This window comes from Zootoca vivipara, chromosome 4 (genome assembly GCF_965207765.1).
Source record: "Zootoca vivipara chromosome 4, rZooViv2.hap1.1, whole genome shotgun sequence".
Lineage (NCBI taxonomy): Eukaryota > Metazoa > Chordata > Lepidosauria > Squamata > Lacertidae > Zootoca > Zootoca vivipara.
Window position 1 is genome coordinate 27,506,090 of NC_142587.1, and position 24,066 is coordinate 27,530,155.

The 24,066-nt window shown below is 43.8% G+C and overlaps 1 protein-coding gene across 2 annotated transcripts in view; it reads right to left on the reverse strand.

The window, feature by feature from the left end:
* Nucleotides 1–15,867: 15,867 nt before the first annotated feature.
* Nucleotides 15,868–24,066, reverse strand: part of NCK2 (NCK adaptor protein 2) — a 72,961-nt gene continuing 64,762 nt past the window's right edge. For both annotated transcript variants that reach the window (XM_035114805.3, XM_088667584.1), the window contains exon 5: nt 15,868–17,211. In XM_035114805.3, coding sequence (XP_034970696.1) covers nt 17,017–17,211 — 195 coding nt within the window. In that variant the 3' untranslated portion in view covers nt 15,868–17,016. The remainder of the gene's footprint in view (nt 17,212–24,066) is intronic.

Genomic DNA, 24,066 nt, shown 5'->3' on the forward strand with positions numbered 1-24,066 from the left:
AACCTTGAAACCTTTGCTGTCATCTGCTCCTCTTGATCTGCCAGGAGAAAAAGACACTGTGGCAGAGCTTGGGCGACCTGGAATGGACAATAAAAGAGGGGGTAATAATCTCATCCCTCAAGTCTTTATAAAGAGTGCAAGCCAGAAGGGCGTGCGCCACTGATTCGGTGCTGCCACCTCCACAGGGACATAAGCATTTTTCGTGTGGATCTGTTGGAATCGTCCCTCAAGCACAGCCGAGGGCAATACATTCAATCTTGCGAGGGTAAAAGCGCGTCTATAATTTGGAATTGTAGGTTATGCAGATAGGGTGCCAGGGAATCAAAATGGGAAGGTGGAAAATAGTCATACCATGGGCAAAATTTCCTTATTGTGGCCAAGTTGTTCTGATGCTTGATATCATTTAGCTGCTGGCCTTGGGTTTGGTTCTCCTGAAGTGAAGGTCTTTGGAGGCCAAGGACCATAATGTAAGATTTACACACACACATATACACACACAGGCTAGGCATAAGATCAGGCTTCCCCAAACTACGACCCGGGGCCCGTTTGCGGCCCATGAGGCTCTTCTATGTGGCCCCTGGCGACGCCCACCGCCCGCTGCTGCCGCCCACTTCCTGGTTCGAAAAGCATCGGAAATAGCTTGTGCACATGTGCAAGTGTCATTTCCAGCGCACTTCAGGGTCTGATGAGGTCCATGCACATGTGCACAAGCTATTTCCGGTGTTTTTCGAACCCGGAGGTGTGCCAGAAATAGCGTTTGCGCATGCACATGGGTCCACGCTCCCGTGCGCTCCCCCACCTTCCGGCCCACCGCACGATCAGCGCTGCGGGCACCGGCCCGAAGCCGGGTAAGTTTGGGGACCCCTGCATCAGATGGAAGGCTCACAGTATTAACACTCCATTAGAAGCTGCTCCCCCATTCTAGGGGGAGGTCCCTTTTGTTTTGCTTCACCCACAGACACCTTGATGACTTCTCCTTTACTAAAGGGAGAGGGTAAGAAAGACACACTCCTTTCCAGAAGAATCATTAGCTCCTATGGCAACAAATCACCTGCAATGGGCCATCTTTTTAGTGAGGCAGAGGCCAACTCTCCCAGCAAATAGGAACATACTGTACCAAGCTATTTACTTAACAAAAGAAGCCAGCCTGCCCATCTCTTTTCTTTTTTTAAGAGGCAATCCTCCTCTTACACATACTCTGAACGCACACAGCTATAAAAGTACAAGGCTGGAAGGGACCCTAAAACTCAATTCAAGTCTCATTAGAATAGATTCCCTTAGAAATTAAGTTCAACGAGTTAACATTACGTATGCTCAGAGTTTTTGGCATGTCTGTTGGGATTCCTTCCCACCAAATCCCGGCTACACTCTCTTACTGAGCAGCGCTAGTCGCAAATTGCTTTGAAATAGTCTTTGGTTTCCAAAATGGCACCCAAGAAAGACCAGCTCAAAGCTTCCATGTGCAGTACTAGATTCAGTGCAGGCGCACAAAAGCTTATACCAATAACAAACTTGTCGTTGTTGTTGTTTAGTCATTTAGTCATGTCTGACTCTTCGTGACCCCATGGACCATAGCACGCCAGGCACTCCTGTCTTGCACTGCCTCCCGCAGTTTGGTCAAACTCATGTTCGAAGCTTCGAGAACACTGTCCAACCATCTCGTCCTCTGTCGTCCCCTTCTCCTAGTGCCCTCAATCTTTCCCAACATCAGGGTCTTTCCCAAGGATTCTTCTCTTCTCATGAGGTGGCCAAAGTATTGGAGCCTCAGCTTCACGATCTGTCCTTCCAGGGAGCACTCAGGGCTGATTTCCTTAAGAATGGATAGGTTTGATCTTCTTGCAGTCCATGGGACTCTCAAGAGTCTCCTCCAGCACCTTGGTCTCTAAAGTGCTACTGGACATTTTTAAAATTTCTAAAATATATTTCATGTGCAGTACCAGTTGCCCTGTTCTTTGGCTAGGTACTGGGTAAGTATCATGGATGAGGGACCTGTGGCCCTGCAGATGTTGCTGTACTACAGTTCCTATCAGCCCTGATAAGTGGTCATGGGAGTTGAGTCCAACAAAGGTCACGCGTTCCCCATCCCTAGTACATGAGGAGCACGACTGGTGCAGGATTTACTGCAATATCTCACCCACTAATTTTACCAGGGGTAGGCAACCTAAGGCCCGTGGACCGGATCGCCTTCTCAATCCGGCCCGCAGATGGTCCGGGAATCAGCGTGTTTTTCATGAGCTTTTTATTTAAAATGCATCTCTGGGTTATTTGTGGGGCATAGGAATTTGTTCATTTTTTAAAAAAATAGTCCGGCCCACCACATGGTCTGAGGGAGGTGGACCGGCCCATGGCTGAAAATGCTGCTGACCCCTGAATTATACTCTTTCTACTAATGAATGTAAAGGGAGCAAACTGTTATTACCTCTTCTTAACCAGAAAATCAAAGCACTGTGTTTGCTTTGTTTATACCAGGGGTGGCCAACTCCCAAAAGACTGTGATCTACTCACAGAGTTAAAAACTGGCAGTGATCTACCCCCTTGGGGGGTGTGTGGTTCAGGTCAAAGTTGAGCTTTTTTTTTGAAGGAGGAAGACCCATTTTGGGGGGGGGGGGTTCGGGTCAAAGTTGTTGAGTTTTTTCAGGGAGGGGGTAAAATGTTGAGCTTTTTTTTACGGGAGCCACAGTTGTTCAGGTTCTTTGGGGGGAGCCAGTGACCTACCAGAGATCTACCGCAGATGTCCAGTGTTCTACCGGTAGATCACAATCTACCTGTTGGACATGCCTGGTTTATATCAACTTCTTACAAATTAGTGAAAGGTCGTGCCCGTTTTAACAAAGCTGGCAAACTGAGCATCCCAAGACTGTTTTATATCATTGCGTTTTACTGATCTATATTACTGATGACTGTGTTCTATTTATTACAAGGTTGTCACTTGTTCCTCTTGCATGGCTATCACTCTCTCTACAGCAAACTACCTCATGTAAATAGACATTAAAGCAGTGCTATTTTTCTAGAAAAAGAGGTGCCGGAACTCACCACGAACGCCTCCCTTGTTCTCTTAGAATGGCAATGGTGCCCACCTGAGAGGCAAGTTCCGCTGAAAAAAAGCCCTGATTACAAGACTCAGAAATCTTTATGGAATTAAAGACATTGAATTCTGTCTAAACACACACGCACACACAGCCCTATTCCCCTCTGACTATTCAAGGGCACCCGTGTTAGATATACAACAACGATGATCTATTGAAAGAATTCCATCTATAAAGCACCCCCCCCACACACACACAGTTAAGTCAGTGGAGGGGAGGGGGAAGCCAATGTTGACTAAAGAGCCATCTGCTTTTCTCTTTGCATAGAACTTGCTGCTAAATCTCCGGGGGAATCGGAGTTGAATGACATCCAAGGACAGAAACGATCACTGTCAGAGTTAATGGCTATGCATCTGCAATTTAAAAAACAACAACAACGAGCTTCTGCAGTGCACAGCCCTGGAAGGTTACCAAAAAAAGGGCCTGTTGTTTAAAAGTATTTATTTGTGCCTTAACGACGCCCTCTGTGCCTAATCCAATTAGTAAAAGAAGACGAGGCTGTATCATTAAAGATGATCTCATTAAAAAAAAGGGACGCTAGTGGGAAGCTTACTTGCATATAAGGCGGCTGTAAATCTAAGCTCCAGTATAGCCTGACTTCCAATGGTGTTTGCTCAGCACATTTTAGTAAGCTGTGATGGAACGCCAGCATTCCCAAGGTCCAAATTAATAAAGCAGATGAAGTCATGCATTCCGGATGCTGCATGAAAAAGAGGGGAGGAAGAGGCGGAGAGGCGAAAGAGAGAGAAGATTCAGTGTCCTAATAAAATTATACAATTTTCCATCAAAAACTCAATACATGAAAACAGCCTAACAAAATATTTATGGGCTACCTTGGACTATCGTCTGGACTAAGCTATAATAGAGGGTGCTGGGAAAGATCCACAGTCTTCAGAGGATTTCAGATTTAAAAGCTTTCCAGACAAAAGCAATAGTGTAGAGGATTTCATTTATTTTTTTAGTGCTTTACTAGCAATAGCTCTGATCCAGAGCTGGAGGTGAGATGCACAAGGGAGGGAGAGGCTTCTTGTTGTGCAGGAGGATATACAAGATTTGTGCTTTGGGGCTGGGGGGCAGAGCTTAAGAACACATTTTTTAAAGAGGTGTGACGAGAGGTCAATGATGCAATTTACTATGTTTCTTGAGTGTTCAAAGCCCTTCGCACACATTTATGCAACAATCCGTACAACGGCCGTCTAAAATGGGCCAGCTTTCCTATTTCAGACAGGGGGTAAAGCCAGGAGAATAGTGCCTTGCTTAAAAGCCACCTAGCAAGTTTGCGACTGGCATTAAGAGTTGGCGTGGGTGTGTCTTGGATCATTCATGTAGCAATGACACTATTCCAGCTCCCAAGCATCTGCATAGCAGGACGATGACACGCTTCAGTAATACAACCTTGCACAGTCCTGAAAAGGTAAAAACACCTCTGAAATTATGACACAGACAAGAGCTGAGGGAAGTTGAGACTCACCAGCGTCTCAACAGGCCACTAGCCAATATATGCCCATGACAACTGCACAGCCACATTCCATATAAACACCCCCTTCAGTGATGGATGTCATCATACCTGGTGGAAGAACCCTTGTTTCCAAGCAACAGAACACTGCACTTTTAAGGAGGGTAGAGAAGCAAATTCGCTTAAAAAACAAGAACCCCAGAAGTACGTTAGGGAAAGACCACCCACATTTATTGCACACCAACATTTTACCTGAGAGGCCTTAGTCGAGTCAGTTATGGAATGTCCGAGCGAAAGCTGCTGCAACCTATAAACTATTAGCTGCCTTGAATGTCAACATTACTGACAGAAAGGCAGGGTATGCATTTTATTTTAGTGATCAACCAGTGGTCTGAAAGGAGAAACTATGATGCATAAGAGATTGGTGCCTCCACCACACCCTATAAGAAGAAAAAGACTCACCTGTGGAAAGGTTACTGGCTTCTTTTTTAAGCTTTTTTCTCCAGCATTCCACAAGCCTTTTATAGATCTTCTTGCTAGCACAGTGTGTGCGTCGAATAACTCATCGAATGAAGTAGAATCCAAATGCACTTCTAACTCAAATGTGCACGGCCCAGCAATAATGTTGATGTTGTTGTTGTAGATGATGATGAGGGCGATGTTGTTGTTGTAAATTAAATATGTATACAGTGGTACCTCGGTTTACAAACACAATTGGTTCCAGAAGTCTGTACTTAACTTGAAGCGTACTTAACCTGAAGCGAACTTTCCCATTGAAAGTAATGGAAAGTGGATTAATCCGTTCCAGACGGTCCGTGGAGTACTTAAAATGAAGCGAACTTTCCCATTGAATGTAATGGAAAGTGGATTAATCCGTTCCAGACGGGTCCGTGAAGTACTCAACCCGAACTGTACTTAACCCGAGGTATGAGTGTAATTGGTTCCGGAAGTCTGTACTTAACTTGAAGCGTACTTAACCTGAAGCGAACTTTCCCATTGTAAGTAATGGAAAGTGGATTAATCCGTTCCAGACGGGTCTGCGGAGTACTTAAACTGAAAATACTCAAACTGAGGCATACTTAAACCGAGGTATGACTGTATACTGCCCTTCATTTGAAAATCCCAGGGCAATTCACAAGAGACCATCCAATACCTTTATTTAATGATGTAGTTTGCTAAATTAGCAGTTGGAACATGTTAAAAGAATTGCAAGGAATTTATGAATTAATATTACAATTGAATTGTTATTGCAGTATTAAGTGTTCTCGACAACTACTGTGGCTTAGTGTTGAATAGTATCCCAAATTTTATAAAATACAAGCCAAACATCTCAGACTTTAATTTTAAATGGACACTATGGACTTTTAAATGAAGGAATCCTTCACATGTATAATGTTGTTGTTGTTTAGTCGTGTCCGACTCTTCGTGACCCCATGGACCAAGTATAATGTACACATACATTATAGGTTATATAATCCCAGATATTCTTCTCTGGCAAGGTTTGGGACTCCATCCGCCTGCCCTCTTTTCAGGTATGCAAAGTATGCAATCCTTTTAATTGAACAATCATCTCTTGGCAAGTGGACAAGCTTAAATAATTCAGAGCTGCGGCCTTCCATTCTATCTTGAAAAGAGTAGAGTGGGGGGGGGATCAGGTGGTTTGCACATATCGGCCAACTGTGGCTTTGGATCATAATCAAGAGACAGCAACACTTGATCAATGTGTACAATTCATTCCACCTCTCTCCCCATGAAGAGACTCAGACCTTCCTCTGTACACATTCCAAGCTTGTCAATATCCTTTGTAAACTGTGGCACCCAGAACTGGACACAGGACTGCAGGTGGGGGCCTGACCATGGCAGAACAGAATGGTACTATTGCTTCCCTTTATCTGGGGGCTGTTGATGCACACTTTCAAGTTGTGCATTAAGAAAAGAAAGAAAATCAGTTGAGATTCTGCCAACTAATAAAAGGCTGTAAATAATTTTCATAACGAGATAAAATAATGTATTTGGACGAAACTTTCTAAGTCACGGGCACAAAGGGATGGATCAATTGTGGACTTCCTTGTTTCCTTAGCCATTTTCTTTTTAATTCATAGAACTCTCTGAACAATGCATTTAAATGAAAATGAATAATCGCCCACTTAACAGAAGTCATTAATCCCCTTTAAGTGCATTCCTGCATGAATCTATTACCATGCATTTCACAAGCTTCAGAGCTAAAATAAATGTTTGATGTAATGTGTGCTACCTACTCTGTTTTAATTAAACAAGCTCCTCAGCCTTAGCTGGTGAAATATGTCATTAGTCAGTAGCACATTCATCTTCAAGGAGAAAGCTTTTGAGGGCTGCCTGATAGATACACTTCTGAAACAGGGGCGTACCCAGGATCAAAATTAGGGGGGGGCAAGGGGCGGGGGCAAGGGGCGGGAGGGGAGGGGCCACAGTGGGAATATGGGCGGGGCTACGTGGCCTGCGTCCTCCCAGCTCTTCTGAGGAGGCAGCCCCAGGCTCTTGTTCCCGGCGCGAAGCTCCAGAGGCGCGCGGGGAACGCAAGCCTGGGGCTGCCTCCTCCGCACCTCCCAGGTCTTCCGAGGAGGCGGCCCCAAGCTCCCGTTCCCGGCGCGAAGCTCCAGAGGTGCGCGGGGAACGCGAGCCTGTGGCTGCCTCCTCCACTTACACTCCCCACTCCCGCTTAGCGCTCCTCCGCTTACGCTCCCCTCGCGCCTCTGGAGCTTTGCGCTGGGAGCCGGAGCCTGGGGCTGCCACGCTGCGCCCCTTAGCCTTTTGCTTCTGGGGGGGCAATTGCCCCCTCCTGCCCCCCTGCCCACGGCACTGGTCGCCCCTCTGGGCAGCTCGCCCCATCCCCCGGGTGCGCTGTTTCCCTCCGTCTCTTACGTTTACACCCCACCGCTTTTGCAGCTCGATAGTGGGAGGGGGAGAGGAGAAAGTGCGATGGGTTATGGAAAGGGGAAAGGGGGGAGGGCTGGTCTGTTTCTTTCTGGCTGGGGCCGCGCACCCCACTTTTTGCATTGAGATTTCTTTCTTTTTAGCTTGGGGGGGGGGCGGGCAGCTGGCTTCTAGAGTAGGGCAGCTGCCCTAACTTGCCCCGTGGTGGGTACGCCCTTGTTCTGAAACAGTGGGAACTATCAGTTTAGCCTTCCCAAGCACTAATGTCCTTTAATGTAATGTGAACTGGTTTCCCTCCCAACTCACCTTTGTTCTGGGCGCAATTAACCAACATGCCATGTTCCCCTTCTCCGAAAGGCAGAAACAAATGATCACTGGAGAAATTTATAAGCTTGTCTTGGGCCTATGACTATGAGGTATAAGGTATAAGGTAAAGGTAAAGGGCGCTCATCTCGCTCTATAGGCCGAGGGAGCCGGCGTTTTCCGCAGACAGCTTCCGGGTCATGTGGCCAGCATGACAAAACTGCTTCTGGCGAACCAGAGCAGCGCACGAAAACGTCGTTTACCTTCCCGCCGGAGCGGTCCCTATTTATCTACATGCACTTTGATGTGCTTTTGAACTGCTAGGTGGGCAGGAGCTGGGACCGAGCAATGGGAGCTCACCCCATTGCAGGGATTCGAACCGCCGACCTTCTGATCAGCAAGCCCTAGACTGTGGTTTAACCCACAGTGTCACCTGGGTCCCTTAATATACTCCATAACTATTCCATTTATTACTGAAAGTCTGTGGTTTCTCAACTGAATCGCCTTTGAAAGATGTGAACTCTTCTTCAGCCCTCAAAAGACCCATCTCCTTTGCACAGCTGTTGGCATGCGTCTGTCTTGGGAAACAAAACAGACCATTGGCTAATCCTTTTTCAAACCAACTCTGGGCTGAGTGGGACTTTGGCCCGCAAGATTTTGCTGCAGGTTCCACCTACAACACTGTTTAAAAACGGTGAGCTGACACTGTTTAAAAACGGTGAGCTGACACTGTTTAAAAACGGTGAGCTGAAAATGATCAGCTAAGTGCTGAGCAGCCTAAAACAAACACCCGTGAGTTAGCAAACACAAATTTTCAGTTGTGCATTTCTCCAGACAAACATCCAAGAAATTCAAAGTAAACTTTAGCAAGTTCACAATATGGTATTGCCTTCTGGTCGAGGAGGAGCTACAGCTTTTGACTGCAAGTTCCTAGATTTGTAAAGGGAACAAGGGAAGACTTCCTGCCATAAGCTGGAATTAGTTCCAGCTGCTCCCTTGTCTCAAAGGATTTTTGATGAGAAATGCAGCGTGGTGAGAGACCAGGGAATGATGACGACGGCAATGGCAGGAAATGCTTCCTGAATAAGCCAGGCTCTCTATAGCCAGTATGGATTTTCTGTCCTAGCACAAGGCATGAGTGTGGCTTTATTTATTTTGTAAACTATTTTTAGGGGATTTTGGAGCCATGAAGCAGGATGTTATTTTTTACACACACAGTAGAGAATGTGCATTCCAAGTGATCAAATTTATGCATTTTGAGAAAATAAGTTTGTTTCAGAATTTCTTGAACACTAAAACAAGTTGGGTCAGCACTCCTCAGTATTCCATTTGTATCTGTCACTGCTTCTGGAAGGCATGTAGGCATTTCTGTAAGCATTACAGCAGGCATCCCCAAACTTCGGCCCTCCAGATGTTTTGGACTACAATTCCCATCTTCCCCGACCACTGGTCCTGTTAGCTAGGGATCTTGGGAGTTGTAGGCCACAACATCTGGAGGGCCGCAGTTTGGGGATGCCTGCATTACAGTGTCACTCTTCACTTTCAGACATTTAATCAAGTTGCATACAACAATTACTCATATGTTAGCCATCTTCAAATATATTAAGGGCTGCCGTGTGGAAGGCAGAGCAAGCTTTTCTCCTGCTCTAGAGGATAGGACCTGAATCAATGGCTTCAAGTTACAGGAAAGGAGATTCCGACTGAACATCAGGAACATACAGTGGAATGGTCTCCCCTCCGAAGGTGGCAGACTCTCCTTCCTTGGAGGCTTCTCAGCAGAGGTTGGATGGCCATCTGTCATGCATGTTTTAGTTGAGATTCTTGCATTGCAGGGGATTGAACTAGACGACCCTTGGAGTCCCTTCCAATTCCAAGATCCTACGATTCTATATTGTGCAACAGTGCTATCATTGCAATAAGTGCTATAAATTATATACATGCCATTATACAGCAACATTGCTGCTTTTGTGTCATTTTGCAATGCAATACAAAGCCCATTTTCCGTGTCAAATTCACTTTGCATCCATTAAGTAAAACCAATAGGGTTAGGTATTTTTGGAAATTGGTAGATCATCACTTCTGAGGAATGCAAAGAGGTCGCTTCACCTTAATTCACAGAAGAAGAATAAACATTTCATTTCTCATTTTCACAAGTAATGTAAGGAAGCAAATTTGTCCAGTAAATTGATTTTTTGATACAAATTCCTGTGGGAGGGAGCTTGAGAAATACTTAACATTCAGAGCAGCTTCCTTTTGGTGCTGTTTTGTCAAACTGACTGCTCAGAATTCCTGAAAACTCCAACACCACTAATTTGAAGATACGGTAAGCTCCTAACACCTGCAATTCCAAAACTCACTGTTTGTCCTCCTCAGAGCAAAATTTTAATTACCTTAGGATTCTTAAGACAAAAATAAATGGCCCAATAATGTTGGTGGCCTAGGCAGAGGAAGGAGGTTCTGTGGTATTCACATCAAAGTAAGGTAAAGGTACCCCTGAATGTTAGGTCCAGTCGCGGACGACTCTGGGGTTGCGGTGCTCATCTCGCTCTATAGGCCGAGGGAGCTGGCGCTTGTCCACAGACAGCTTCCGGGTCATGTGGCCAGCATGATTAAGCCGCTTCTGGCGAACCAGAGCAGCACACAGAAATGCCATTTACCTTCCCGCTGGAGTGGTACCTATTTATCTACTTGCACTTTGACGTGCTTTTGAAATGCTAGGTTGGCAGGAGCTGGGACCGAGCAACGGGAGCTCACCTCGTCGTGGGGATTCGAACCGCCGACCTTCTGATCAGCAAGCCCTAGGTTCAGTGGTTTAGACCACAGCGCCACCCGCGTCCCTTTAGTATTTGCATCAACATAGTGAGTAGCCCTGTTAAGGTAGGCATTTTAGATTGTGGTAAGGGAAACTCATCAAGATAACTAGGAAGTTGTAGTGCTGCTACATTTCATATACAGATCGGAACACTTCCGAATCATGGACTTACAAACCATGAGTTTGATTTTCTTCTGCTTCTTTCAGCTGTCATTGTTCATGTGAGATGAGGAAAGGACATTTTGTAAAAGGACTGCAGCTTCTGTGCAGTAGTAGTATCCTACTTCACAACTTTAAAGATTGAAATGCACCTTTTACACACACAGAGAGAGGGCACAATGACTGAATTTGATTTCCTTTTCACATCAAGACAAATGAGTCAGCTATATCTGAAAAATCAACAATACCATTAAATATTTTTATGAGCAACTAAATAAAGATCAAGGAGAATATAATCAAATTAATTTACAAAACTATAAGAGGGACATCAGGCAAGACAGTCAATGGACAATAAATACAACTGGAAGATACTCTCATTCAAGCCAGCAGTTAATTGTAAAAAGTTGCCCACAAAGGCAATTTCCTTGGGAAAAGAAAGGAATCTAATTACCAGATACTGTTTCTTTTATCATGCTGATATATTAATCCGTCCAATTCAGTTGTTGGGTTGCAAATCCAGCCCCAAAAAGTTGCCCCAGAATTTTCAACATGTATTTATTTTGGGACATTCTTATACTCCAATTTCTTGTACTGAAAAGATGGTATGAAACTACCCAGCGTCAAAGTCCTTTGAATTATTATTCCTGTTTGAAACAGAGCCAAAGCACATGCCTTATTATTGCAAACCGGCATAAATCCTGGATCGTTTGCTAAATGAAAATATATTTCACATTCCTGAAATGACAAAAGGTTAAGCAAGTGGCACCTCTCTGGCTCCAAGGCTCCTGGCAAACCCATGGTTAGTTACAGTCCAAACTATGGCTTGCAGTATGCATATCACTAACTGCAATGTCATACTTGACTTTCTTCACTAATGTTTTGTTCTGTGTTGTTTAATCTGTTGTTTTAATGCTTTATAAGCTGCTTTGAGATTTATTCGTAAAAATATTAAGCGGTATAGAAATGAAGGGCACAAAAACAAGATAACAAACGTTCGGCAGCATAGTTGCCGATTTACTTCCAAGCTAAAATATCACATTGCAATAGCATTAAACATTGCTTCTCGTGACAACTGACTCTGGATTACAGAAAAGCATAAAGGCTCTGCTAAAGTTGTGAGCATAAGGAATAATACCGTGTTTCTCATATTATAAGACATGTCTTATATTTATTTTTTCCTCAAAAAAACCCACTATGGATTATTTTCAAGGGATGTCTTGTTTTTTTCCTCCTCCTCCTGCCACGGCTGGCATTGCTGCTGCGCCTATCACTATGTCTTATTTTCGGGGTATGGCTTATATTCCTTGAATGCTTAAAATCCTGCTATGGCTTATTTTATGGGTATGTCTTAAAATATGAGAAACAGGGTAATAATAATAATAAATTTATTTATTTATTTATACCCCACCCATCTGGCTGGGTTTCCCCAGCCACTCTGGGCGGCTTCCAACAGAATATTAAAATACAATAATCTATTAAACATTAAAAGCTTCCCTAAACAGGGCTGTCTTCAGATGTCTCCTGAAAGTCTGGTAGTTGTTGTTCTCTTTGACATCTGGTGGGAGGGCATTCCACAGGGCGGGTGCCACTACCGAGAAGGCCCTCTGCCTGGTTCCCTGTAACTTGGCTTCTCGCAGCAAGTGAACCGCCAGAAGGCCCTCAGCACTGGACCTCAGTGTCCGGGTTGAACAATGGGGGTGGAGATGCTCCTTCAGGTATACTGGACCGAGGCAGTTTAGGGCTTTAAAGGTCAGCACCAACACTTGGAATTGTGCTCGGAAACGTACTGGGAGCCGATGTAGGTCTTTCAAGACTGGTGTTATGTGGTCTTGGCAGCCGCTCCCATCACCAGTCTAGCTGTTGCATTCTGGATTAGTTGTAGTTTCCGGGTCACCTTCAAAGGTAGCCCCAAATAGAGCGCATTACAGTAGTCCAAGCGGGAGATAACTAGAGCATGCACCACTCTGTCAAGACAGTCTGCGGGCAGGTAGGGTCTCACCCTGCATACCAAATGAAGCTGATAAACAGCTGCCCTGGACACAGAATTGACCTGTGCCTCCATGGACAGCTGTGAGTCCAAAATGACTCCCAGGCTGCGCACCTGGTCCTTCAGGGGCACAGTTACCCCATTCAGGACCAGGGACCCGCCTCCTCTCCCCCACAAGTAGTACCTCTGTCTTGTCAGGATTCAACCTCAATCTATTAGCCGCCATCCATCCTCCAGACACTCACACAGGACCTTCACCGCCTTCACTGGTGTAATAATGGTTATTACATCCAGGGAGAACACCTAGCTGTTTGACATTGGTAAAATTCTGAAGCAAGAAAAGAAGAAGAGCATAAAGATGAAAAAGAGATGGGTGTAGTAAAGTGAATTAAGCTATACGATGTCAGTTCGCAAACAGAAAATAGCCGATGCATAGGAATAAGCTTCCCTCTTGCCACTATTGGAGGCCTCAAGCTCCACCTCCATTGCTCCCCACCAATGGTACAGCAGCTGCAAACTTATTTTCTTAAAGGCTCTACCTTTGTTTCAGCAACAGTCAAAAAAGGAATCGTTGCGTCACAAGGACAGGTTCAAATGCTAAAGAAATAGGTTTGTATATAATAACAGGAGCAGCGGCTTTTTTCTTTGAAACCAAGCCAGCACCTTGCCAAGCAGTCTGAAAGCTGATGGAAGGAAGAACCTTCCCCCCCAAAACCATCTCTCAGAATCACCAACAGCCAAGTGGAATACTCCCATCCATCACAAAGCGACTGCAAATCAAGCCAGCAGTAACTGCACTAGCTCTTTTTTGTCTATCTATCTATGTTCCAAAGCAAACAAGCAAACAAAACAACAGGCAGAGCAAAACTGGTAAAGACAGCTTCCCATGTCCCCTGAGGCTGGAAAAAAACTCCATTGTCATGTGGGGAGTTCATATGTTTGAAAACATCCCCACATCTCAGACAGAAACTTGCTATTGAAGGGAGAATACAGAGAGCCTTCAAAAAACCAATTTAACATCTGAAAACTGCGATGATGCAACTGCATGGAAGGACTGTGCGACTTCGATGGCTGAACATCTGAAATGGGCTCTCCTTCACTATCGTGAAAACTGTCTCTCTCTCTGGTTTTTTTTTTTTGTAAAAGAAGGTGCCACCTTAATAACTTTAAATGTTTTGTAATGAATTTTTGGTTTCTATCATTTAACCAAAAAAAAAAGGGCCGGTTTTAAAACACCAAACCTTTATGCCTGCAAAAGGACAAATTTGGTTTTTTTTTAGATTGATACCAAAGTGGTGAGGAGCACCAGGAAGAATTTAAAACCGGTTTGTAGATTGATCAGCTAGTGTTGACAAAGTCAAGCTGTTACTCACTGGAAGAAATAATCTGAGCTATTTATTTTGCATTTGAGGTGTGATAAATTAAGCTACCAATTGTTCGAAGAAAAAGGGTCCACATCTCACTATCAAGAGCTCAATCAAGCAATGCATTTTAACAACAAAGGCAAATATTTTGTTGTATTGAAATAGAAAGCAACATGGAGAACAACAGCTCATTGTATAAAACTTATTGCATCCTGTTCAACCCAAGTAATTTGTAGAGTTCCGTACCCCAACCTCTAAAGGGTTTTTTTTTTTTAAAAGTAAGCGTTCAACATAATTAATAAGGAACTACACAAGCACTGTTGCAACAAAGTTCAATAGGGCTGAATCAGAAAGTTTTGGTGCATTGCATTCTTACTCATTCATAAATATTCTCAACTACAGTGCTTACTCAGACTATTCAACTTGAATAAATATAAAATAGCAATTCAAAAAGAATGTATCTGGTAAATACAGAAAAAAACTGAAATGTACTTAAAAGCAATACAATTTAACATTAGTATTTTTTTTAAAAAAAGCAAACAAACCATGATGAATGTCTGTGGATCTACCTCTGTACAAAGGCCATGAACTTATTCAAAATACATTAGACATTCATAAGATTAGATCACCCACATTCACATCAGATGAGCTGAAATTGTTTTCGCTACAGTGCTTATTGCATTTATAGCTTAATCCAGTCATTAAATGGTGGAAGAAATTTGCCACGTGGAGAAAAGGATCCCCTGCCAACTGATTCTCATGTGTCTGCCACCAGCTTCTGCCAGGCTAATGCGGCAATTTTTCTGGTTTGGCTTCAACATTTATTTGTTCCTGACCCTTGGCAATGGAGCACATTCACAGCTGTGGCACATAAGGAGAGTGATCATACTTGGGACTCAAGTCTATTTAGCACCACTGAAGTTTAAGGCTGTAAACATCCAGCCTTCCTTCAACTGTAGGGAAATTCTATCAACGTCAATGCGAGTGCTTCAGAATAAGTTACTGTGGCCTGAATACGTTTAACACACATACTCTGGGCCAGAATATAAGGTGACTCCAGTGAGCTGTGTCCCAGTAAAATTCAGACGAATGTCACAACTGCTCTGCTGGATTCTACCAAAGGTCCATCTAGTCAAGCATCTTCTTTGCCAGATTGCCTCCAGGAAGCTTGCAAGAAGGGCTTGAAGGCAATCATGTTGCGCTACCGGTTTGTCCCCCTACCTTTGCACAAGCAACCAGTGTCCATAAGGATGGAATATGGATTCTCCATTTAGCCACTGCAGCAAATAGACCCCTTTCCCATGAAATTGTCTAATCCCATTCTAAGCCTATTGGAACTAATTCAAGAGTGGTGGGCTTTTGATCATCTTGAGAAGGTAACTTACATATAGAAAAGACCATTAGGTACAATGGTCGTTGGTGACATGAGTTAAAAGAACTTGAAAGACTACCGCAGCGAGAGGCCCTTTGACTACAGGCAGCAGGTCCCCAACGTTCGTATTATATTCAAAGAAATCAAACAAAGCAACTGTCCATACATTTGGCATGAGTTCAAGATTTAAATATAAGAAGAACATTGCAATTTGGTTTGGCTGATCTGATCAAACTACCCAAATCTCACGGTCAGTATATAAATGGTGACATTTAACCACATTTCATCATGCTATAGGACTCTTAAGGATAAATTCAATACTCCATCTTCACATGATACCTTTTTTATTACAATATCCAAAAAGCTGGGTAAGCATGTTTCTGGGATCATCAAGGCCCCCCCCTTTTTTTCAATGTTCAATTTTCAGGAATGTGCCATCAAGACTATATTTAAAACCATAAGAAGGTTAAAAGTAAAGAAAAAGGGAAAAAAGCATTTTCTTCATATAACATTCTGTGTGTCTTACTACCAATCACATCACCGTTTGTAAACCCTGAATTTTTGTTCCGTTATGCATATATAAAACGTATGCATGTTATGTGTTGGAAGCCCCACCCGCCCATAATTAGCTATGTTTATTAAATGTCTGTATTAGTGTCAATCAGCTACAGATACATATTACTTTAAGAATTAAATACATAATTGTTTAATTCAAACAAGCAGAAGAAGGGCAAGAAAAGAAAGCATTATGTGGATGGCACATTTGGTTGTAGATTACCAAAACATTCAACCATTACAATTCAATGATTCTCTAAGTAATCGACTTTCAATGAAACATCTCTGTTGCAATTACATGTCAAAGTATGCTAGATAGTTTTCTTATTACTACAATTTTTACCGTAGTAGTTTAAGAAGTACTATTACAAAATGCTTTAGTTAGTGTACTCTTCACAAAGAACCAAGGAGGCAAATGTAATAGTTGAGTAGAGAATGTAAAGAGTGCTTCTAGAAACTAGGAATTTCTGGAGTATACTACTTGGTAAGCAAAATAGCTACAGAACTCACAGCCACAATTGTTATGTCTACTATATTTCACTTAGTTAGCTGCAGGTTCAGTGCATTCAAACTGTGCCCAGCCTCTTAATGATGTGTTCTGCCAGCGTGAGCTATCTGAACAAGTTAACACTGTTTTCAATTGAGAAAAAAACCCTTGTTTATGTGAACTAACTATGTAAACGTACACAGAAGAGCTGAGCTTAGAACCTAGGGAAGAATGGTCACTTAAGTGATATTTTCAACCTGAGGGAAACATGAAGCAACCAAATTTTCCAGAGAGGAAAAAAAAAAGACCAAGTAAGCAAGAAAAAAAGAGAGAGAGAAAAAATGGGGTGGGGTGGGGAAACAAAAGAGAAAGAATATAATCAACAGAGCCAATACTTTAGAAAGAGGTCATTCTCTGAAGACTGTCTCAGACTGGACTGCTCTGCTCTATAAAAGTGAATTTAGGACCTAAGGCTTGTAAGTTATAAGAGGCCCCCCAACAGGCCTAAGTCCATCTTCAACGTCACTGAAGTGCTTTCACAAGATATAACTTTTCCCCATGTTCACTGGTGAAGATAGGAGCCTTTTTGTAGTGTTCCACCAACTCATCCATAGTATTAAATCGACGCTGCCCAATGCAATAGACACTGTCCACCAGCTGCACCTTGAAATGTTTATTCTTCCCCGACGCCTTTAGAGACACTGAAAAGTCACTGGGCTGCAAAGAGAAAAAGGAAAGGAAGTGTTTAATGATAATATCAAATGTCCAATTTTAAAGTCTGCTATGGAACGAGGTGAACGAGCTGTGAGTGAGTTTTCCCCCCACTGGGCTCAGCGCTCTGGGTACTTCAAAATACGAATTGCTATCATCATAATCAGCATCTTCAGTGAAAGAATCTCAACAGCACCATATACAGATATAAATTATGCAGCTCAAATGCAAACACCGTTGGTTTAAAGCCAGAGGCCGACAAGTGTCGAGAGAAGTACGCCTATATGCATTCGGAAATACCGAATATTCCTATGCAGAAAGAGCCTAACTAAAAGCAGCATGCTGTTTGAATCCATGGCCACAAGAGGGCCTTTCTTGATTTATTCTGCGGTAAGTAGCTTTTATACATATAAAAAGATCTAACAGTTCATCCTATTTAACTTTAAACAACATGGCACATCTGCTGTATTGTATTACTTACAAAAAATGGTAGTTAAAATCAGTGTCTCTTATTCCACCATAAACTGAGCCGCCAACATTTCTTCAGGAATGGGTGTTTCAAACACCTGCTTACTTTTTTAGTGTGTATATATATATACACTTGTGCGGACAGAATTTATTCCCTCTGCTTTCCTTTAACCTGGGATTGGTGTGCTTTGGTCACCAGCGCAGCATCCTTTTTTTCTGCCGCTTTTAAAAAGTAGATGAGTTCCCAATATGCAATTCTGTGCCAGATTTATTTACTACAATTAACTTCCCATCTGGCTTTACACATTTAAGGCCAATGTATTAACCCAGGGTTGTATAAATGAGCAGAAGAAACAGCAATGTTAAACACTAGCAGACAAAACAATTCATTTAAGTTTGTGTGCCCAGCCATGGATTGCCGAGAGCTTCTTTCAAGCTACAGAACTGGGTAAGAAACAAAAGAATATATCCCTTACTTAGAGAGGATATAAAGAAGCACCTCTTTCCCTACTAATTTCAATTGGCAGTAACTAATGAAAAACAATGCAGTGTTAATTGATAATTGCCTATTATTTCAAATCTTTTAGCTCCACCTTAACAATGAGGCCAACCAAGCTATATATTGCTCTTAGCTAAAAAGCAGTAACATGAATTTTACTGGCAGTTATTTTGGATTACACTCGGTTTGTGGGTGGAGGTTTCCCACTACACTATCCAGGCAATCTGGAAATTCCAGTGATTTAGACCCCTCTGGTTGTTAGCTGTCTGTTCCAGACATTGTGTCGTTCACATCCAGCCCAATTTTCCTAAATTGCCAGCCAGCCTACACACTTCTGGCTGATTCCTCACACCAGGAGGAAATAAGTACACTTAGACAATACTACCTGGAACCAAGGCAGAGAACATGAACTGTAACATCAAGTTACAGTCGTACCTTGGAAGTTGAACGGAATCCATTCTGGAAGTCCGTTCAACTTCCAAAATGTTCGGAAACCAAAGTGTGATAAAGTGCAGCCAATCAGAAGCCCCGTCGGATGTTCGGCTTCCAAAAATAGTTTGCAAACTGGGACAGTCACTTCCGGGTTTGCGGTGTTCAGGAGCCAAAACGTTCAAGAACTAAGATGTTCGAAAACCAAGGTACGACTATATTACTGGTGTAATCCAAGGTGTGTGTGTGTGTGTGTGTGTGCGCGCACGCACACACACACACACTGTAGAAAAATATGAAAATGAGACAGGAAGCAAATATCTCAGAAGAATCAAGAACATTTCCAGGCTTTTCTGTTGAAATAACTAAAACAGCTTAACAATCTGTGTCATTTTCCAGCAATAAATTCTATTAGGAAAAAAAAATTACTGAAATTACAAGGGATTAATTATGGAAAGCATAACTTAAGTATGAGAAATAACATCACTGGCTACTGGAACACAATTGGTATCTGAAGAAGTGTGCATGCACACGAAAGCTCATACCAAAATAAAAACTTAGTTGGTCTTTAAGGTGCTACTGAAGGAATTTTTTTATTTTACAATTTTTATATTTATGTAATAACAAAAATTTAAGTTATGTGTCATTTGTCAAAATGGGAACCTGACAGATGAATAGTATGCCAAAAGCACAGCTCCCCCGGTCCTCCCTTTGAGAGCTGACTGGGTTTGAACAGCCTTAGTGCTCTCCCGAAAGCCTTAGAGCAGCCATCCTATATAATAATCTCCAAGATGTCCCTGCGTCCAGTTGTCCCGTGTGTCCCTGGGGTACTGCGCATGGGCCCCAGGGACACAGGGACTGGACAGCAGAGACGACGTACACACACGCGCACACGATCTCCCCCCCCACCCCTCTGCCAACTGCCGCTCCCGGCCGGACAAGCGCCTCAGTGTGCTTGCGCTAAAGAGCGAGGAGGAGGAGGAGGCTGCTTTAGCCCCCTTCCCCCCCCCCCCCACGACCAGCAGACCAAGGGGCTCAGTACCTTGGATGCCAGTCTGGTGGGACATGACGGCAAGCAGCCACCAGGAACTGCCGCCTCTCGGGCCGGGGGCAAAGGCAGGAAGCGGCGCCGGGGAAAGAGAGCCGCAACTCAGCGCCTCGCTTGCCTTCGCCCCGGCGGAGGCTCCTTCGGGCCAGGCAGCGGCGCCAGGACTCGGGCCGGAGACACCGGGAAAGCGGCAGAGACGTCTGCTTCCTGTCGGCGGCTGCGGGAGAGGAACGGAGGAGGAGAAAGCAGCGCTTTCTCCTCCTCTGTTCCTGTCCCCCTGCCGCCGACAGCAAGGACGGGTCCCAGGGTTCGGAGAGGCGCTGCACAAGCGCTTCTCCTAACCCTGGGATGTCTGCTTCCTGTCGGCGGCTGCGGGAGAGGAACGGAGGAGGAGAACGCAGCGCTTTCTCCTCCTCCGTTCCTGTCCCCCTGCCGCCGACAGCAAGGACGGGTCCCAGGGTTCGGAGAGGCGCTGCACAAGCGCTTCTCTGAACCCCAGGATGTTCTAGCGCCCGTTATTAAACGGGCTGAAAACCACTAGTTTATAATATTAAAGTAAAAGTAATTATAGGCAGAGCTGTAAGGAAACAAGACTGGAAGCCAGAGACACCTGCACCAGGATTGCACTGTATTTTCCATGGTATTAGGGCAACAACATCAACACTGTGCTATGGCTGCTTTCTATGGCAGCAGCAGATAATAATCTGGGAAGGGGGGGGTGGAGAAAGGAAGAGAGAGAGAGGGAGAGAGAGAGGGAGGGAGGGAGGGAGGGAGGGAGGGAGGGAGAATACCTTGAACAGGAGATGTGCAACTGCCCCAGCCTAATTATTAACAAGGCAGACAGGGAAAACTTAATAGGGCTTTTCCGTCACTCGAAATGAGTTCCTACTGAAGGACTGACATTAAAGCAATGATCGCCTTCCAAGATCCAAGATTTACTACCTAAATTTACATATAAAATACAAGTACGTGTCACTTTTCTTCCATCAGGCTACAAAAATGAGATCCTTTCGGGGGTCCTTACGCATTTTTTTTTAAAAAAAAGCAGCGAAAAGGCACTTCAGTTCTTTCGAGAGAAGCACAGTCAAAGAGGAGAATCTGAAGAACTTGAACAGCTGCTGCAAAAATGCCAGGCTCCTGTTCTCCTCCTCCCCACCACGGGCTCATATTTTAGGTAACGCAGGAAACTCGAAGAAAATGTAAAAGTAATTCAGCCTGTTTATTACTGTTTCCCCCTACAATGCAAATAGTTCCATTAAAGTCTAAAACCTCTCTCTTTTTGCATCTTAGCACTGTCATCCTATATACTGCACTGAAGCTAAAATGCAGCCTCAAACTATTCCCTGCTGTCTGCCTTGAACTTGTTCCAAGAGTGTTTATTTTTATATTTTGTGTCTGTTTTTGCCTTTTTCGTTTCAGCTCTTGGCAGATATTTCTGCTCCTTTTCCCACTGGACATAGCTGCTACAGTCGGATGGCTCGCACGCAATCTTTCCCATGCTTGGGCTTCTGGAGTTGTATAGTAGTAGGTCACAGGCACTGTTAAGGGCACATCTGAACTGGTTATTTGCTAGGGGTCAATGCTTCTAAGCGGCATCTAGAAGACATTGCCCGCACTATAATGAAGAGCCGACCTGCACTATCCACACTGGCATAATAACCTAAACAAATATGTGTGATGATATTGTGCAAGGATTAACCAAAACGCAACGAAAACCCACCACCTGCTATTGTAAAAGGAAGTTGCTTGATAATAAAATTGTTGGAAAGCGCTTGAATAATGTTATAAATTGTATGGCGTGAAAGGTTACTGACGCACCTACCTTTTCTACATTCACTTTTTTACACTCACTTTTTCATAGACAAAAGGTAATGCCAGTCACAGTATGGTTTTGCAGAATGTGTGCCCTGTTTTGCACCCCTTCCCGCTATTTCTTGTAGACGAAGGTAAAACAGAAAATTTCATTCCAGCCCACGATTCTGCTGTCTGCTTTCTCACATAACCATGATCTTTACAGCTCTTCTCGGCAAAAGCCTCAATCATTTCCTCATTTTGTAGACAAAGTAATGCACTAAGTCACTTTGGGAAGAATCAAAACACTGAAAATCGCATACAATCCACTCAGTCAAAATGTATTTAACCTATATCTATGGGCATTTAATTCCCCTCATCTGTGGTATGAGGCTTTACTGTAGATCCTTCCAGTGTATGTGGTTCTAAGATGTAGGATAAAACTCCCTGCCCCCATATTATTTTAACGAAGGGAGCAGCTACAGCTCTGTTCTGTTTTTGAGCAGTGGACAATTGTTGAGTTACCAAAGTATACCATGGCCCGACTTCCTACAGGAAAAAAAAACATTGCCTTTGCCTTTGTACTTGTCTAATTCTTAAGACTAATTCCCCACGCAACAAGCCACTTTCAAGGAAGTTCCTCTTGATAGCTGTCCATCACGATGATTGTGCAATGTGCATCTAATTTGTAAGAGCGGGTTCTGAACTTGGTCGTTCCGCATTTGGAACCTGCTGGTGACATTCTTAGTCAGCAGAGAGAACTGAGAATTCATAGGTAGCAAGTTGCCTGAAAAACAAATCTGGGAACTTGGGAGCCACAGCTGGTTTCCTGCCCTGTCTGAAATTCAGTGGGAAGGTTAATTTGCCTCGTAACTAAAGGCCTATGGAAGGATTATTCTTGGGGGATTGCAAACAGATGGATGGGGGCAAAAGACATGGGGGAGCATCAATGGATAGAGAATGCTCACCACTTCATACAAGTATCTTTTGAAAGGCCATGGCGAGGGGAGGGGGAGAGGAGGCAGAGTTAGAGCATACACACAAACGAACTTTAAGGTCTCTTAACACCTCCACAGATCTTGAGATGCTGGCAGGGACTCCAGGAAGAAGTGAAGGTCTGTAGATGCCTCCATATTCCAGGGTTCAACTCCCTCATCTCACATTCTAAACCGAAGCTCACAAAAGGCAGCATTTTAATTATATTATTTATTTAATTCCATTAATTAATAGTTTATCAAGAATGGCATGGAGCATATGAACAGCGAATGGCAACTTAAATGTCATCTTAGCCATGAACTCGCCAGCTACTGCTCTCTTGTTCCCCCTCTCCTCATCTGAAAGAAGGGGTGGCAATAAAAATGAGCCTAACAGGGTTGTAAGGACCAATAAGAGCCAGTGGCTCTTATTGAGAGCCAGTGTGGTGTAGTGGTTAAGAGCGGTAGACCCATAATCTGGTGAACCGGGTTCCCGTCTCCGCTCCTCCACATGCAGCTGCTGGGTGACCTTGGGCTAGTCACACTTCTCTGAAGTCTCTCAGCCCCACTCACCTCACAGAGTGTTTGTTGTGGGGGAGGAAGGGAAAGGAGAATGTTAGATGCTTTGAGACTCCTTCGGGTAGTGATAAAGCGGGATATCAAATCCAAACTCTTCTTCTTCTTCTTCTTCTTCTTCTTCTTCTTCTTCTTCTTCTTCTTCTTCTTCTTCAATAAGAGGATGTACATTAAAGTGTGGTGAACATAAAAAGTTGCAAATATTATACGTTGCATAATACTTTTGAAGGGGTTTAATAACAAAATGGCAAATGCTGTGCTTGTGTTGTTCCATGCAGTAAAATCTGCATTGCATCCCTTTGGAAGTCTCTGGTTAATGGGTGTGGCTTTATTAACCAGGTTTAAAAATTATTTATAATATTTATTTTATTCAAACATTTATTATATTGTTTTAAAATATTTGCTTTAAGTTAATATATGGAGTTTACCAGCCCGCAAAGTCCACTATAATAATAATAATATTTATACCCTGTCCTCCCTGGCCAGGGCCAGGCTCAGGGCAGCTAACACCAAATATAAATTACAATAAAATGTAATGGGGGGGAGGAACAGTTAATTAAAATACGGCTTAGAATACAGCTTAAAATGCAGCCTCATTTTAGTAGTAGCCCAGTAGCTAGAGGAACACTAGCTTGACCATAAGAAAAATACTGGCTCAGGGACAAAATGAACTGCTCCCTGAATCACAAAATGGAATAACCTGCATAAAAAGGTAAAAGGACCCCTGACCATTAGGTCCAGTTGCAGACGACTCTGGGGTTGCGGAGCTCATCTCGCTTTACTGGCCGAGGGAGCCAGCGTACAGCTTTCGGGTCATGTGGCCAGCATGACTAAGCCGCTTCTGGCGAACCATAGCAGCGCACAGAAATGCCGTTTACCTTCCCGCTGGAGTGGTACCTATTTATCTACTTGTACTTTGACGTGCTTTTGAACCGCTAGGCGGACAGGAGCTGGGACCGAACAACGGGAGCTCACCCCGTCGCGTGGATTTGAACCGCTGACCTTATGATCGGCAAGCCCTAGGCTCAGTGGTTTAACCCACAGCGCCACCCACGTCCCTGATAACCTGCATTGTC